At 36.2% G+C, this 13,821-nt stretch overlaps 1 protein-coding gene across 1 annotated transcript in view; it reads left to right on the top strand.

Annotated features, from left to right (window-relative positions):
- The window catches only part of ARID1B (AT-rich interaction domain 1B), a 307,767-nt gene that overhangs the window by 274,057 nt on the left and 19,889 nt on the right, over positions 1-13,821 (top strand). The window contains 2 exon segments of the mRNA XM_032215107.1: positions 6,769-6,978; positions 8,729-8,933. Coding sequence (XP_032070998.1) covers positions 6,769-6,978; positions 8,729-8,933 — 415 coding nt within the window.

Here is a 13,821-nt window from a genome sequence, read left to right on the forward strand (position 1 = left end):
GCTTTGAGTCTCAGAAGGCATCTTTCTGGTGTATGTTCCGTCTATGCTCAAAAGTAGCTGTTCCCAATTAGAAGTCTAAATACCAACTCTACAAACTCTGGGTTGTTATATTAGATTGGGATACATTAAGTGCCCAAAATGTCAATCCTTTAAAGCATTTTTCAGAACTGTAAAAGATCTTTGGGGAGAAAATATTCATGTGCTTATTAGCTATTATATATCCCCAGAGAGAGTATTATAAATGCATATTTCTGCTTCTGCAATAATTAAAAGAGAACCACTTCCGGTTGTTTTTTTTAAAGAGGAAATGGAAGGAATTACCTTTTTATTTTCAATTGAAGTAAACATTATTATGATCTAGAGCAGCGATGGTGAACCTTTTTTGGCTCACACGCCATAAGTGGAGGGCGTGCAGGGGGGTCGTGTGTAGGTGTGCCATAATGCAATGCGCGAACCCCCCAATGCACATGCGCACACTATAGGCGTGACCCCCCCCATTTTTTGCATGCTTTTTTTGCCCTCCCCAGGCTCCAGAGGCTTTGTAGTCTGGGGAGGGCGAAAAAGCCTCCCCTCCCCCCCGGATGCCCTCCGGAGGCTTCAGGGACCTTCAGGAGGCCCTGAAGCCTGCGGAGCAGTCAAAACGACCCTCTGAACAAATCGGAAGTCACTTTCGGTTTGCTCGGAGGGTCGTTTTGAGCGCTCCAAAGGCTTCAGGGACCTTCAGGAGGCTTCCCTGAAGCCTTCGGAGCAATCAAAATGACCCTTCGAGAAAACCGGAAGTCCGTTCCTGAACTTCCGGTTTGCCTGTAGGGGTTTTTGCGCTCCGGAGGCTTCAAGGAAGCCTTCTTTTTGCCCTCCCCAGGCTCCTATAAAGCCTCTGGAGCCTGGGGAGGGCAAAAATGGCTTTAAAAAAGGGTGAACTGACAGGATCACGCCTCGCGTGCCCTGACAAATGACTCCGCATGCCACCTGTGGCACGCGTGCCATAGCTTCGCCATCACTGTTCTAGAGTTTTTAGAAATTAATTCAAAACTTTAACAAAAGGCAACATTGTGAAAGGACTTAGGAAAGTAGAAAATCTGGGTCATATTTGAAAAAAACAAGGTCTCGGGCTAAAGGACTAGTGGAATGTCTAGATATATTGTATTACTTAGTAATACTATAGATAAGAGGGTGGCACAGAAATTTAAATAAATATGAAATAAATATTTTCTAAATTAAGTAACTTCGGTTTCCTACCAGGGGCAAGTATATATATATATATATATAGATATATATATATATATATTTATAATATGTGTGTGGGTTGTGTGTGTGTGTGTGGTGTGTGTGTGTGTGTGTGTGTGATGTATATGTATATGTCTGTATGTATGTATAGTATAGTATAGGTATAGTATAGGTTAGGGGATAGGTATAGGTAGATATATGCTATATAGATAAGATGGGTGGCACATACATTAATAAATATTGAAATAATATATGTCTAAATTAAGTAACTTCTGTTCCTACCAGGGGCAATTATATATATATATATTATAATTATACTATATATATATATATAGATATTGTGTGTGTGTGTGTGTGTGTGTGTGTGTGTGTGGGTGTATGTGTATATGTATATGTATATGTATATGTATGTAGGTATAGTATAGGTATAGGTAGATATATGCTGGTCACAATAAGGATCCATTATTAATACAAAATTAGAGTAAATACATGACATCCTGAATAGGTAATAATTACAATTATCATTTAATATCAAAAGCCATGCATCTAACAGATGGAATAATATATGTATATTAAAAATATCAAATATTTGTGTTATGTAATTGTAATTACAAGAAGCAATGATTAGGGTAACAATAGACACGCAAACTAATCAGCAGCTGGGTTGGCATTCTGGCAGTATTGCATTTTGGATAATCCAAATAACAGATACAAATTCCAAACCGATAGAAAATAGTCAGGACTCTTACAGTGAGGAAGATGCAGTATTCACAGCAGGATGTTCGAGAAAAAATAAGATCTTAAAAATGTATTTCCTTTCTAATAACTGTTTCCTATACAATGTGCCACATTGTCACAATATATAACTTTAGCTGATATGTCTTGCATGTACACATGCAAAGACCATAGTGCAGGGGTGTCAAAATTGGTCATCACGTGACGTATTGCGACTTTTTCTCCTTTCACTAAACTGGGCGTGGCCAGTGTGTGTCACATCTGGGCTGCGGGCTGTGAGTTTGATACCCTGCTTAGTGCAATATCTTGGAACATCTTATATGAAGAAATATGCAAACTTGGGCTAGTACACGTATCCTGATTAGCAGCCACAATTGGGACTGGCAACTTGGTTGTTAAGTGAAGAGATTACTGTTAAACATGACTGTGCTTATGGTCTTATTTGACCTTTCCTAACGACTGCAAAGGTAATAATGTGAGGATTGGCCAAAGAGTTACTTTTTACTTATTTATTATTGTGTAAATAATGGAAGAAATTGACATACTAATACTCCTTCCTCTCTTATTTTTCCTATAACAACAATCCTGTGAAGTGGGTTGGCTGAAAGAGAGTGACTAGCCCAAAGACAACAGAGAGTTTTCCATGACTAAGACTCATAGTCTACGTTCTAGGCCAGCACCTTATAAACCAAACTCGCTCTCATCACCAAACTGGGTCTCATCTCATAACAGTGAACAGTCACTAAATAAGGCAGTCACTATTCGAGGATTATCTGTAAATGCAACCCCCAGGTGTATAAATTATGTCACATAAAAAGATAGATAAATATTATCTCTATCTACTAACATAGTTTTGTAATGCAACACTGATTAAAAATATATTAGATGCAGAAGTGATAAGTTTTATCTCATCATATATGCCTCATTTCCATTGAAGTAATGACACAAGTGAATGCTCCTTTTCTTTGTTTTGCCCAAGCAGGCCAAAACCTGTTGTAGGGAGCTGCTGCTGGTTCTTTGAGAACAGATGTGGGAGGCATATGGGGCAGCATGAATGTAGTAGTGTGATTTTCTGCCAAAAATTCTTAATAATTTTCATCATGCACCAGGATTTTTTTTATCCTCTCAAAAGTATTTATTGTGTATCAAATAAGTCCACCTGTAGTTGTTTTTTTTACTATTTACTTCAGCATTGATTGTTAAACTGAATTCAGTTCATAATTTAATAGTTAGTAGGTATAATAAACCTTATAAAATAAAGACTTCCCTTTAAGGGAAGATGGACTTTCCATTCAGTCTGGCCATATGAGGCTCCTGTAATTTGTGCCTGACTGAACAGTAGCATGTGCAAAATGTGAAATTTTAATGTGTTTTGCTGTAGGGCTTAAGCAGTAGAAAATCAAGTTTTCTATGAGAAGATTTCCTCTTTTTTCTTCTCAAAGTTAATATTTCATTTTAAAAGAAAATTGCACCACTTCACTGTGCTTGACAGCCTTAAAAGCTCCTGCAGTGAGAAGTCCTTCTTACCTTCTGTAAATTGTGATGTTTTCAGATTAAGTTGTCACTTTGTGGCCTGCACCATCTCATTGAAAAGTGACTTTTCTTTATGTATGTAGACAGTACAAATGTCCAGCAAAGAAACGATTTTAGGCTACTTTCCATTCTTAGATGATTTAGTGTTGTAACAAGAGGTATTTCACTGTGTAAAATTGAAAACCTCTATTTGGCCATTAAGTCTGAATGTTCCTTGTAATAGGCAATTGGTTCAGGAGGAGCAGAGTGAAAAATTATTAAGGATTGTATTAAACTTAGATAACATTTGTGCCATTATAAAACATGTGATATCATGAATGAGGAAGTACCAAAGCTAATGAGCAATGCTGATATTAGCTGCAATAATTTGTTATTCAGGAGGAGTATACATTTTTGTCAACTTTCTTCTGAATTATTGTTCAAAACAGTACAATGAAAACTGGGTTCCAACTTGAAAGTGACCTTTTCAAAAGAACATTTAATATCCGCAGCATAGCTAGAATTTTTTTGTTTCTTTTTTGAAGCAAACTGTTTTCTAAAAAAAAAAAAGAAAAAAAGCTTGCTACATAGTGCTTTGAATGCCTGATATATGAAGGAAATAGCATCCTTCTGAATTAAGAAATGTAACCATATTATATGACACCATGCTTTGTGCTAGGATGTTCATCTGTAGTTCTTTATTTGCATCTAGTAAAGCAAATACAGTTGTGTTAATTAATAATTGTCCCATAGTTAAATATGCTAAAAGGAGATCTGACATTGTCCTTTATTCACAATGTAATAGACACTGTTACAGCCAGGAAGCATTACAGTGAATAAATTAGAATTCTGTATGTAAGGTAAAAAGCTTTAGAGGCAGGCTAATTTAGTTAATTAAAAGCCATGGACCCAGTCTACATAAAATGAAACCGTACACTTCAGCAGAAGAATTCTAAGTTTATTTTAAATCTCCTGTGAAATCAATGTGACCTAGAAATGTTTGACTCTGCTCATTTTCCTGCCAGCAGCTTATACTGCCTTCTAAATCATCCAACCATCATTCTGCCAAAATAACAAAATGGAGACAAGCTTTATATCACTTAATAATGGCTAGATGATGCTAGATGTTTAAACTATTCATGGGGAAATGGCCTCTGACTGGCCTTAGAAATACTGTGATCATTTGAAATTTTTCTAAAAAATCTGGATCTAAATATCTAGTAAGTGTTAATGTTTTATGTTCATGCCAAATGACTTTCCACATGTAGGGGCTTTATGGAATTGATAATCCAGTTTTGCAACCAGCTAGAATGTACAGACAGATGTTCTTGAGGCACATAATTACTCATTTTCTACAAATCGACAGATTACAGTTATAAGTACGCCAGGTATGAAAACAGAAACTTAGAAATTCTATTCATGGAGGCACTGGAGCCAGCAGAAATTTTGGATTGAAGGAAATGGATTTTTTATTATTATTATTTTACTGGAACTGAATGATGAGTTGCAGAAGATAGCCCATTTCATCTTCTTCAAACACCTACAAAATTCCATAGGCTAGACACAAGGCAAGAGATAAAATTATTTACATATTTACTGAATGATGTAAGAATAAGCTTCAGTGCCTGGATATGGATGGCAGGCTACATTCATCACCATGCAATGCTTCAGTCCTTTTTTTAGCATTTATACCATGGAACCAGGGTGCAGTGGGCTAGGGGTTAAGACTCTGGGCTTGTTGACCAGAAGGTTGGCAGTTTGAGACCCAAGCACCACATGACAAGGTGAGCTCCCATTCTTACCCCAACTCCTGCCAATCTAACAGTTTGAAAGCATGCAAATGCAAGCAGATAAATAGGTACCACTTCGGTGAGGAAAAACAGTGTTCTGTGCGCCTCAGCATATAGTCATGGTGTCCACATGACCAGAGACATATCTTCAGACAGTGGTGTCTCCCTCAACTAAGAAACATAGATGAGCATCTCTCCCTAGAGTTGAATATGACAGGACAGGAAACCTTTAACTTTTTTAAAAATCATGGAGCACATAGTACTCTGCCACCACTGGCTTCATAGTCAACCCCACATCTAACATTATTGCACCATTAGTGTAGGGGTGTGCAATAATTTTCAGGTCAAAAGCAACATAGGTCTTTGAGTGGAATAACCATCTTCTAAAAAGTGGACAAGGGTAGGTTAAAGTAGGCAAGATGAAAGCAATAATTAATTCTGATCTAATTTGATTTAAACTAAATCATAATCCAGTTTCTTTAATTGCAGATGGATTAGTATTCCTCATGTATTTAGTAATTGTCCCCTTTTTCTCCTTGCCTCCACCTGTAGCATAGAATCCCTTCTTTACATTATCACAGTCAAGACAGTTTTAGATTATTACTCTGCAAGTCTTTAAATAGTTGTCTAAAATAGTCTTTAAAAAGCTAAATTCATCCTGAAAAAGAATACCATGTGCTAAGTTTTCAATGCCAAATGCATCGATTTTTCTAAGGGTTAAAATCAGTAAGAGAAATCCTTTTTTAGCTAAAGTTACAGGTCATGTTTGAGGAATTCTCCTACACATGATAATGATCAGGATAGTGTCATTGATGATAGAAAAAGAAGTCAATAAAGGAAATAAAATGAATGTGAAACTTTGGCAGATAGCAAATGGCTATTCTGATTATTTAAACATTTATTAAATGTTTTTAACCATATAGACATAATAGGGAAGTGGAATAAACAGGCATATGGAAAAAGAACTCTGCAATTTTCAATTTTCAAATCCAAGATATAAGTCAGGGAAATAGTATTTAACTATATGTGTTTTTTATATATGAATTAGGAATTATGGTGAATAGTATTATGAAGTTACTGCCAGTTGTAGTTTCCTTGTTTGCTTCACTAGTGGTGTGAAGGACTAGATTTCTTTTAATTCTAATTACAGCAGAACTGATTTGAATGTGAACGTTTGAATTATCTTGTTTTTCCGAGTTTCATTTTTTAATAGAGTGAAATTATTACTAGCCTCAGGCATCATCAGAAACTTGCCTTCTGAGATCCAAAGCTTATCTGAATTAATATGAAAACAATAACATTGGAAGTTTGGGCCCTTTGTTTTATAAATGAAATGCAGCATGTGGACGGAATGTATTGTTTGTGCCTGAACTAGTAGCCTTCATTCCTGTCTGTTGTGTGATAGCTTTAACATCCTCCTTTGTCTCTGTTGTATTAGTTTCTTACTACCATTTCCTGTCTCCCTCCCTTTCCCAACTTTCTTTTTGAAATGTATTTGCTTTAGAAATCAAGTTCCTCCAACACAACCGGGGAGAAGATCACCAAAATGTATGAGCTGGGAACTGAGCCAGAGCGGAAAGTTTGGGTGGATCGCTATCTCAACTTCATGGAAGAAAGGGGAACACCTGTAGCTGGTCTCCCTGCTGTTGGCAAGAAGCCACTGGATCTTTTTAGACTCTATATTTGTGTTAAGGAGATTGGTGGGTTAGCCCAGGTGAGTGATTGTGAGTGATGCCAGATTGTCATATGGCTTTAATCTTAACCTTGCAGGCAAAAGTAGAGACTATCCTTGAAATGCAACTTTAATTTATTTATTTATTTATTTATTAGACTTATATACCGCTTCATAGGGCTTTCAGCCCTCTCTAAGCGGTTTACAGATTTTTTTTTAGCAAATTGAGTCAGCAACTTGCCCCCACAGTCTGGGTCCTCATTTCACCCACCTCGGAAGGATGGAAGGCTGAGTCGACCTTGAGCCGGTGAGATTTGAACTGCTGAACTGCAGATCACAGTCAGCTGAAGTGGCCTGCAGTACTGCACCCTAACCACTGTGCCACCTAACTTAACATTATTCTAATCTGCATATTTTCAAAGACTGAAGATCGGGTAAACATAGTGCAGAGAACCTCAGAATACAGAATGGCAAGCATATCAATTCAGAATTCAGAGTGCATAATCTCAAGAAAAGTGTTAAAATATATTAAAAAGATATGATTACCTTGGATCTCTTAATTTTCCAGTGTAACTATCCGCAACCTCCATCCCCCCAAATAACACTTTTCTGGTGGTACTAAATTCATTTTCATATTAAAAATGATGACAAGTCCCTGTAGATTTTTTTAGCAATTTTTTAAGGTTTGCCATTGCCTCCTTTCTGGGGCTGAGGGAGTGACTAGGCCAACATCACCCAGTTGGCTTTTTGCCTAAGACAGAATTAGAATTCATGGTCCCCTGAATTCTAACCAGTGCCTTAAATTGCTATTCCAAACTGGTTATGTTGACATTTTGCTGGGGTGGGGTTGGGGATGAGTATTGAATTGCATCTTCATGCATAATCAGTGAAATGAGACTGCTTATATGAATAACGCCTAATAAAATTTTGTACACCAATATGGAACATCTTGTAAATAATGACTGTTTTATACAAATGTGATTTCAAATACAGATATAGAAAGAAAAGCATATAGCTGTGTATGCAATAATTGAGAAAATATATAGGTGTATATTTGGTTAGATTTTTTTTAACCATAACCGGGAAGTGAAAAAATATGCTGCAATAGATCTACATAAAGGATGCATACAGTATTCATTTTTGGTCTTCATAAATCATCCAATTTATTTAAGCAATTCTTAGAATTTTAGTGTCATGCATTACCAAAAAATTCATTTCATTCATTAGTATTTCCGCTGTAGAATTTTTTTAATAAATTCATAATCCATCTTTTATTCTGCATAGTGAGTGCTTGTCTCCCTTATAGAGGGCCTGGAGTTTTAGCCCCTGAACCAGAAATACGAGCTAAACAAATCTGGAGCTGCTTTTTTGAAGAAGTTTGAAAGATGTTAAAGCACTTCAATAATATCTTCATTATTGCCATTTAAAATTTATTTTTAAAAGTTGATTTAAAAAAAAATAACACTCAGACTGTATGTTTGTGTGTCAGAGGAACAAAGTATATAAAATAAATTTGATCACACTACACATCTCAAGCTCACTGAAAGCATAAAAAGTAGAGATGTAAATAGCAAAGCATTTTATATAGCCAAAGTAAGTTTTTTTAATGGTTTGGTAAGTGCAGATAATGTTTATGCATTATTAACTGAGGGAATAATGGGCATTAGGGTTTTGTTTTGTTTTTGAAAGACATTACATGTAGATTTTTCCCTTTTCAGTTTCAATCTACTTTGCTGCAATTCATTCAACCTATTTTATTATTTGTGCATTTGTTCCTTCCTTCATTTCCTAGGTTAATAAAAATAAGAAGTGGCGTGAGCTGGCTACCAACCTAAACGTTGGCACTTCAAGCAGTGCAGCCAGTTCCTTGAAAAAACAATATATTCAATACCTCTTTGCCTTTGAATGCAAGATTGAACGAGGGGAGGAACCCCCTCCAGAAGTCTTCAGCACTGGAGATACTAAGAAACAAGCTAAGATTCAGCCGCCATCTCCTGGTAAGTTGAAGAACTACAGAAACAATCTTTTTTAAAAATTGCACAGGAGATGGAGTTACTAAACAACTTAAATCTCATAAAAACATCTGCCACATGTAGATATTCCTAATTAATTTCTGGAGCTCATAAATGAGGGAGAGTAGTTCTTGATTACCTATGTCAACAGATCTCTTAAAGGATTTGCATATATTCATATTGACACGTGCAAATATCTCTCAAATCTGTACCGATATTCTACATGTTAAATTTAACTCCATTAATAACTATTAAAATGTTTGCTACTAATTTTTAATGGAAGGAAAATGTACTCCACATTACCGAAGCGAAATAAGCCTGTATTTCCATTTTTATTTAACTTTTTTAGATCTGCAAAATTCTAATGGCATTGTTCCAGCAAATACTTTACAGCATATAGTAAATTATTTCTATGGACTTCTGTTGTTTTTACATTTTTTTATTTGTAACATTTTATTTTCATTGATACTACATTTAATGTTGACAACAAATGTTTTACCATCAGTGATGAAGTTTGGGACAGTGGTTTGCTCAGCCGTTCTGGTATCACAGAAAACTCGGAAAGCATGTAGAGCTTTTCTTTGTTTGTTTGTTTTGGAGATAATAGAAATCTGAGAATAGAGCTGTGGGCTGCATTAGAAAGAAGTGAACGTAAGAGAAGCAGCAAATTGTAGATCAATAGCAATAGTACTTAGACTTATTTACTGCTTCACAGTGCTTTACAACCCCCTCTAAATGGTTTATAGAGTCAACATATTGCCCCCAAGAATCTGGGTCCTCATTTTACCCACCTTGGAAGATTGGAAAGCTGAGTTCAACCTTGAGCTGGTGATAATTGAACTGCCAGACTGCATCCAGCAATCAGCAGAAGTAGCTTGCAGTACTGCATTCTAACCACTGTGCCACCACGGCTCCAACAAAAATAGGAAGACCAAACAGGGGTCATGGGAAAGTGAAATAATACATAATAGCCATTTAGAATATTTCAGAGTGGGTAACCTATTGAGAGAGATGTATGGAAAGAAAGAGAAAAAAATGAAAATTGCTAGTAGCTGCAAGACTGAGACACCCAAGAAAGGAAAGGAAGCATAATAAGGAGCCTACCATAGGCCATAAAATGTAGAATGTAAAAAATACATGCTAGAAGTATAAAGAGAGAGACTAAAATGATGGGGTATCTATAGATAGTCTATTGTAATATAATTCAATCAACCTACTATTTTATTTGGCCATTAAGGGCTCATTCAATTGTTCCTCCAATATGATATTATATACTAGCACTTGTGGACAGGAACATACAGTCAGTTTCCTTAAAAAGAATAGAAAAATAACACTGAGAAACAAACTGAAGAGTTCTTAGATCTCTTAGTTCTTTTGTCTGACAAGGTGATCGTACTTCAACAAAAAATACTTCACTTATAGGCAGCAATGGAAAATTCCCAAACTAAACAATTATTCGTAAAATTGGATTTTATTCATTCTGGAATTAATATTACTGTGGATGCTGTTGCCTTAGGAAAATACTTAAGTATGTTCTGTGTGTATGTACACACCCACCTATAAATATATATTTGCCAACTGAGAGCAGTATTTATTTCTTATAATGAAGTAGGCTTCAGTCCAAGAAAGTTTATGTCACAAAATAAAGCTATCAGTCTTTAAAATATTACTTTCCAGAGATGAAAGCTATTTTTCCAGCAGAAATACTAAAAAACATTTGCTGTAGATAACTTGCCTTTTGTTGCAATGGAAGTAACCACAGGAAATATGCTGAGGAGTGAAACAGCAAACTTAAAATACTGGGATAAATTGAATATCAACTCCATTGCTGTAATATCTCTCTGAAAGCCCTATCGTGTCAACGATGGTGCTGGAACAGTTTAGTTTAGATGGATATTCCGTAAACAATAAGAATTAGTGTTAGGAATGATTTTCCATATAGTTGAACCAGTGTGCCAATATTTACTTTCCATCATAATTGTTTACACCTCGATACTCTCTTTAACAGCCTGAAGTAAACAGATTTCAAATGGAAAATCTAGCTTTACTTTGAGTAAATGGTAAAGCAGAGAAATGTCAGAGTTCATGGTGTAAACATTTAGCCCACATTTAAAGGTCTTATCAGTATCCTATTTAGCAAAAAAAAAATATTTAGACCAAGTAGAAACTCCATTTTTAAAACAAAAACATGATTACATCTGGGAAAAATTTCACCAAATTAAGTAGTTGTTCATAGATTTTACTGCTGAGTTAGGGATTTTACAAAAATATAAGGCTTAGTCAGTCTCCTAATTTTCAACACTTGTTCTGTACAAGCAATTTATGGACACACCAATAGTGCAAAATATATGAAGAGAGTTAACAATGCATAATGGTCCTTTTAGAAAGGAAATAGAGGACTGTTAGTGTTTCAGCTTTCAGTTCTTTGAATCACAATTTATTCATAAAAAGTCAATTACTAAACAGAATTCTCTTCAGTATATACTGAAGGGGAGAAAAGAGTATGTTTACCAAATTATGTTTTCCACATTCTTCCTAACTACTACTGATGGATCTATAATTGAATTTCACCTTACTGCATGCTAATTTGCAATGCTGAAAAAGCATCAGGACACAAAACAGCCACCATGGTGGCACTTTCCCATTCATAAATACCTGCCATTGTGGACATGACTCCATTCACAAAATCCCTGCTCAAAGAAAATAAACTTTCTCATGAAAAAGATTACAATGTAGAGGCAGAGAACAAGCTTCATGCTCTTTTGATGCTCTGTTTTTACTCTGTATCCATTTAATCAAAAGCAAACTGGGAATCTTCAGGAAAACATGCATGACAGACAAAGCACCCAAATATCCTTCACATTCAATAACAACACCAATAACAACAGCAACAAACAGAAACAACAATAATTTCTTCGTTAGGACTTGAACTGTTAAGTTGTTACCAGTCCTAGGATGTGAATCAAAATGAAGATTAAATCTTAAGTAATAATGATAATTATGATAATAAATGTCAGTAAAACCAGCAAATGCCTTTTATGCAATGAGAAAGATGAAACAATGGATGACTTTATCAGTGGCTGCAGCAAAATCTCACTGAATGATTAGCTACAATGTCATGATTGATGCCAGAATTATACATTAGAAGCTTTGCCAGAGGTTTGGGTTCAAATGCAGGAAAAATTACTGTGAACACCAAAAGCTAAATTGACAAAGTTCTTGAAATTTAGGAAGTCAAAACCTTGTAGGTCTTTTGAATCCAAGCAGACAGATATCTGACCCACAACAAGCCTGACATCACTATGGAAAAGAAAAGTCTTGCATTGATATTGCAATACCAGGTGATGCAGAAATTGAAGAAAAAAAGTTAGAAATACCTCTATCTGCAAAATGAGGTTAAGCTATTGTGGAGGAAGAAATCATTGGCTGTACCGATAGTGATAGGAGCCCTTGGAGCAATACCGAAAGGGTGGCCTAGATACATGGAAATTTAAAAGTTAACATACCTGAATATTCAGACTTTGCAACAAAAAAAACTTATTTGGAACTGCTTATATACTTTAACAACTTAACAGCTTAATGTACTAGAAGCAGGCATATTATTTTGCTTTTTTTGATCTTCCAATAAAATAACTTTGAAAAAAGTTAGGAACAGATTGAAAAAAGAAATAACATGGACACAGAGGCTGGTAAAGTCTCACATCATAAACGCCCCTGTAGTCACATAATCAACATTGGCAAACAGCATGAATTTCTAATGGTTGTGGTATTTCAGGATTGTGTGATTACCATTTATGCCGTTCCCAGGAAGCCTCCAACAAGCAAAGTCAAGGGGGGGAGCCATTTTTGCTTAACAATTTTATGAATTGCTTAACGACAGTGATTCATTTAATGACTACAACAAAAAAGGCCATAAAATCACATGTAACTCACTTAACTACCACATCACTAACAAAGGTTCTGGTCCCAATATATTATTAGAAGTCAAATGTGCAAAACATGTTTCCATCCTTTGAAATTGTAGCAGTCTTGAGCTGGCTTGTTAATTCAGGCCAATTGTTTTTGCATTTCATTTCAACTGACTGAAGGAAAAGAGCCAATTCCCCCCCCCCCCGCAAACATTTCTGTAATTCCAATGTTCTCAGCAGGCTTAGTTTAGAAACTTTGAGCCTCAGTTTATAGAGAGCCCAGGGTTTCCTTGGCAGCGGGAAACAAGGAGGGGAGTGTGAGCACAGAGGGCTAAGGCAGTTTTAATTAGTCAGTCTGTAACCAAAAACCCATCTATCTTTGCTGGCAGGTGGCTGACTGCATTTCTATTATTAGCTGACAGGTGATGTCACAAAATCTGGCAGGCAGCCAACTAGGGAATCCCCAGCGGAAGATAAACGAGGAAAGGGGCTGGGTTATAAACAAAGGTGCCCTTTGATTGACCTTCATTCACGGTGGACATGTGATGTTTCTTAGAAAACCTCCCACCGCTTTTCCCTCCCTCCCCCCTTGTCAGAATTAGGGCACCGAGTTCACGCTGTGTAAATTATTCCCAGCATGGCGTCTGGCTGTTAAGACTGAAGTATGTGAATGTACTTAACCTTCAGTAACCTTTCCATTGTTTACTTTAGCTTATACATTTGTAGCTTCTGGCAAAAGGTAGGGATATCCTAGAGAGCATGTTAGGCCTCCTATTAATAGAGTTCCAAGAGGCTACAGTCATGTATTTATTTGTTTCTTCCAATTTGGGGGTGGGGGAGGAAGGGGGAATTGCTGGGCAATGGAAAAGCTTTCATTCACCCCCTGCTTCCCACCCTCCTCTTCCTTCTCTGGTATTATCAACTGGATAGTTGAGACAATATAAATAAAAAAGACAGAATGCAGT

The sequence above is a fragment of the Thamnophis elegans genome, chromosome 4 (assembly GCF_009769535.1).
Source record: "Thamnophis elegans isolate rThaEle1 chromosome 4, rThaEle1.pri, whole genome shotgun sequence".
Classification (NCBI taxonomy): Eukaryota; Metazoa; Chordata; class Lepidosauria; order Squamata; family Colubridae; genus Thamnophis; species Thamnophis elegans.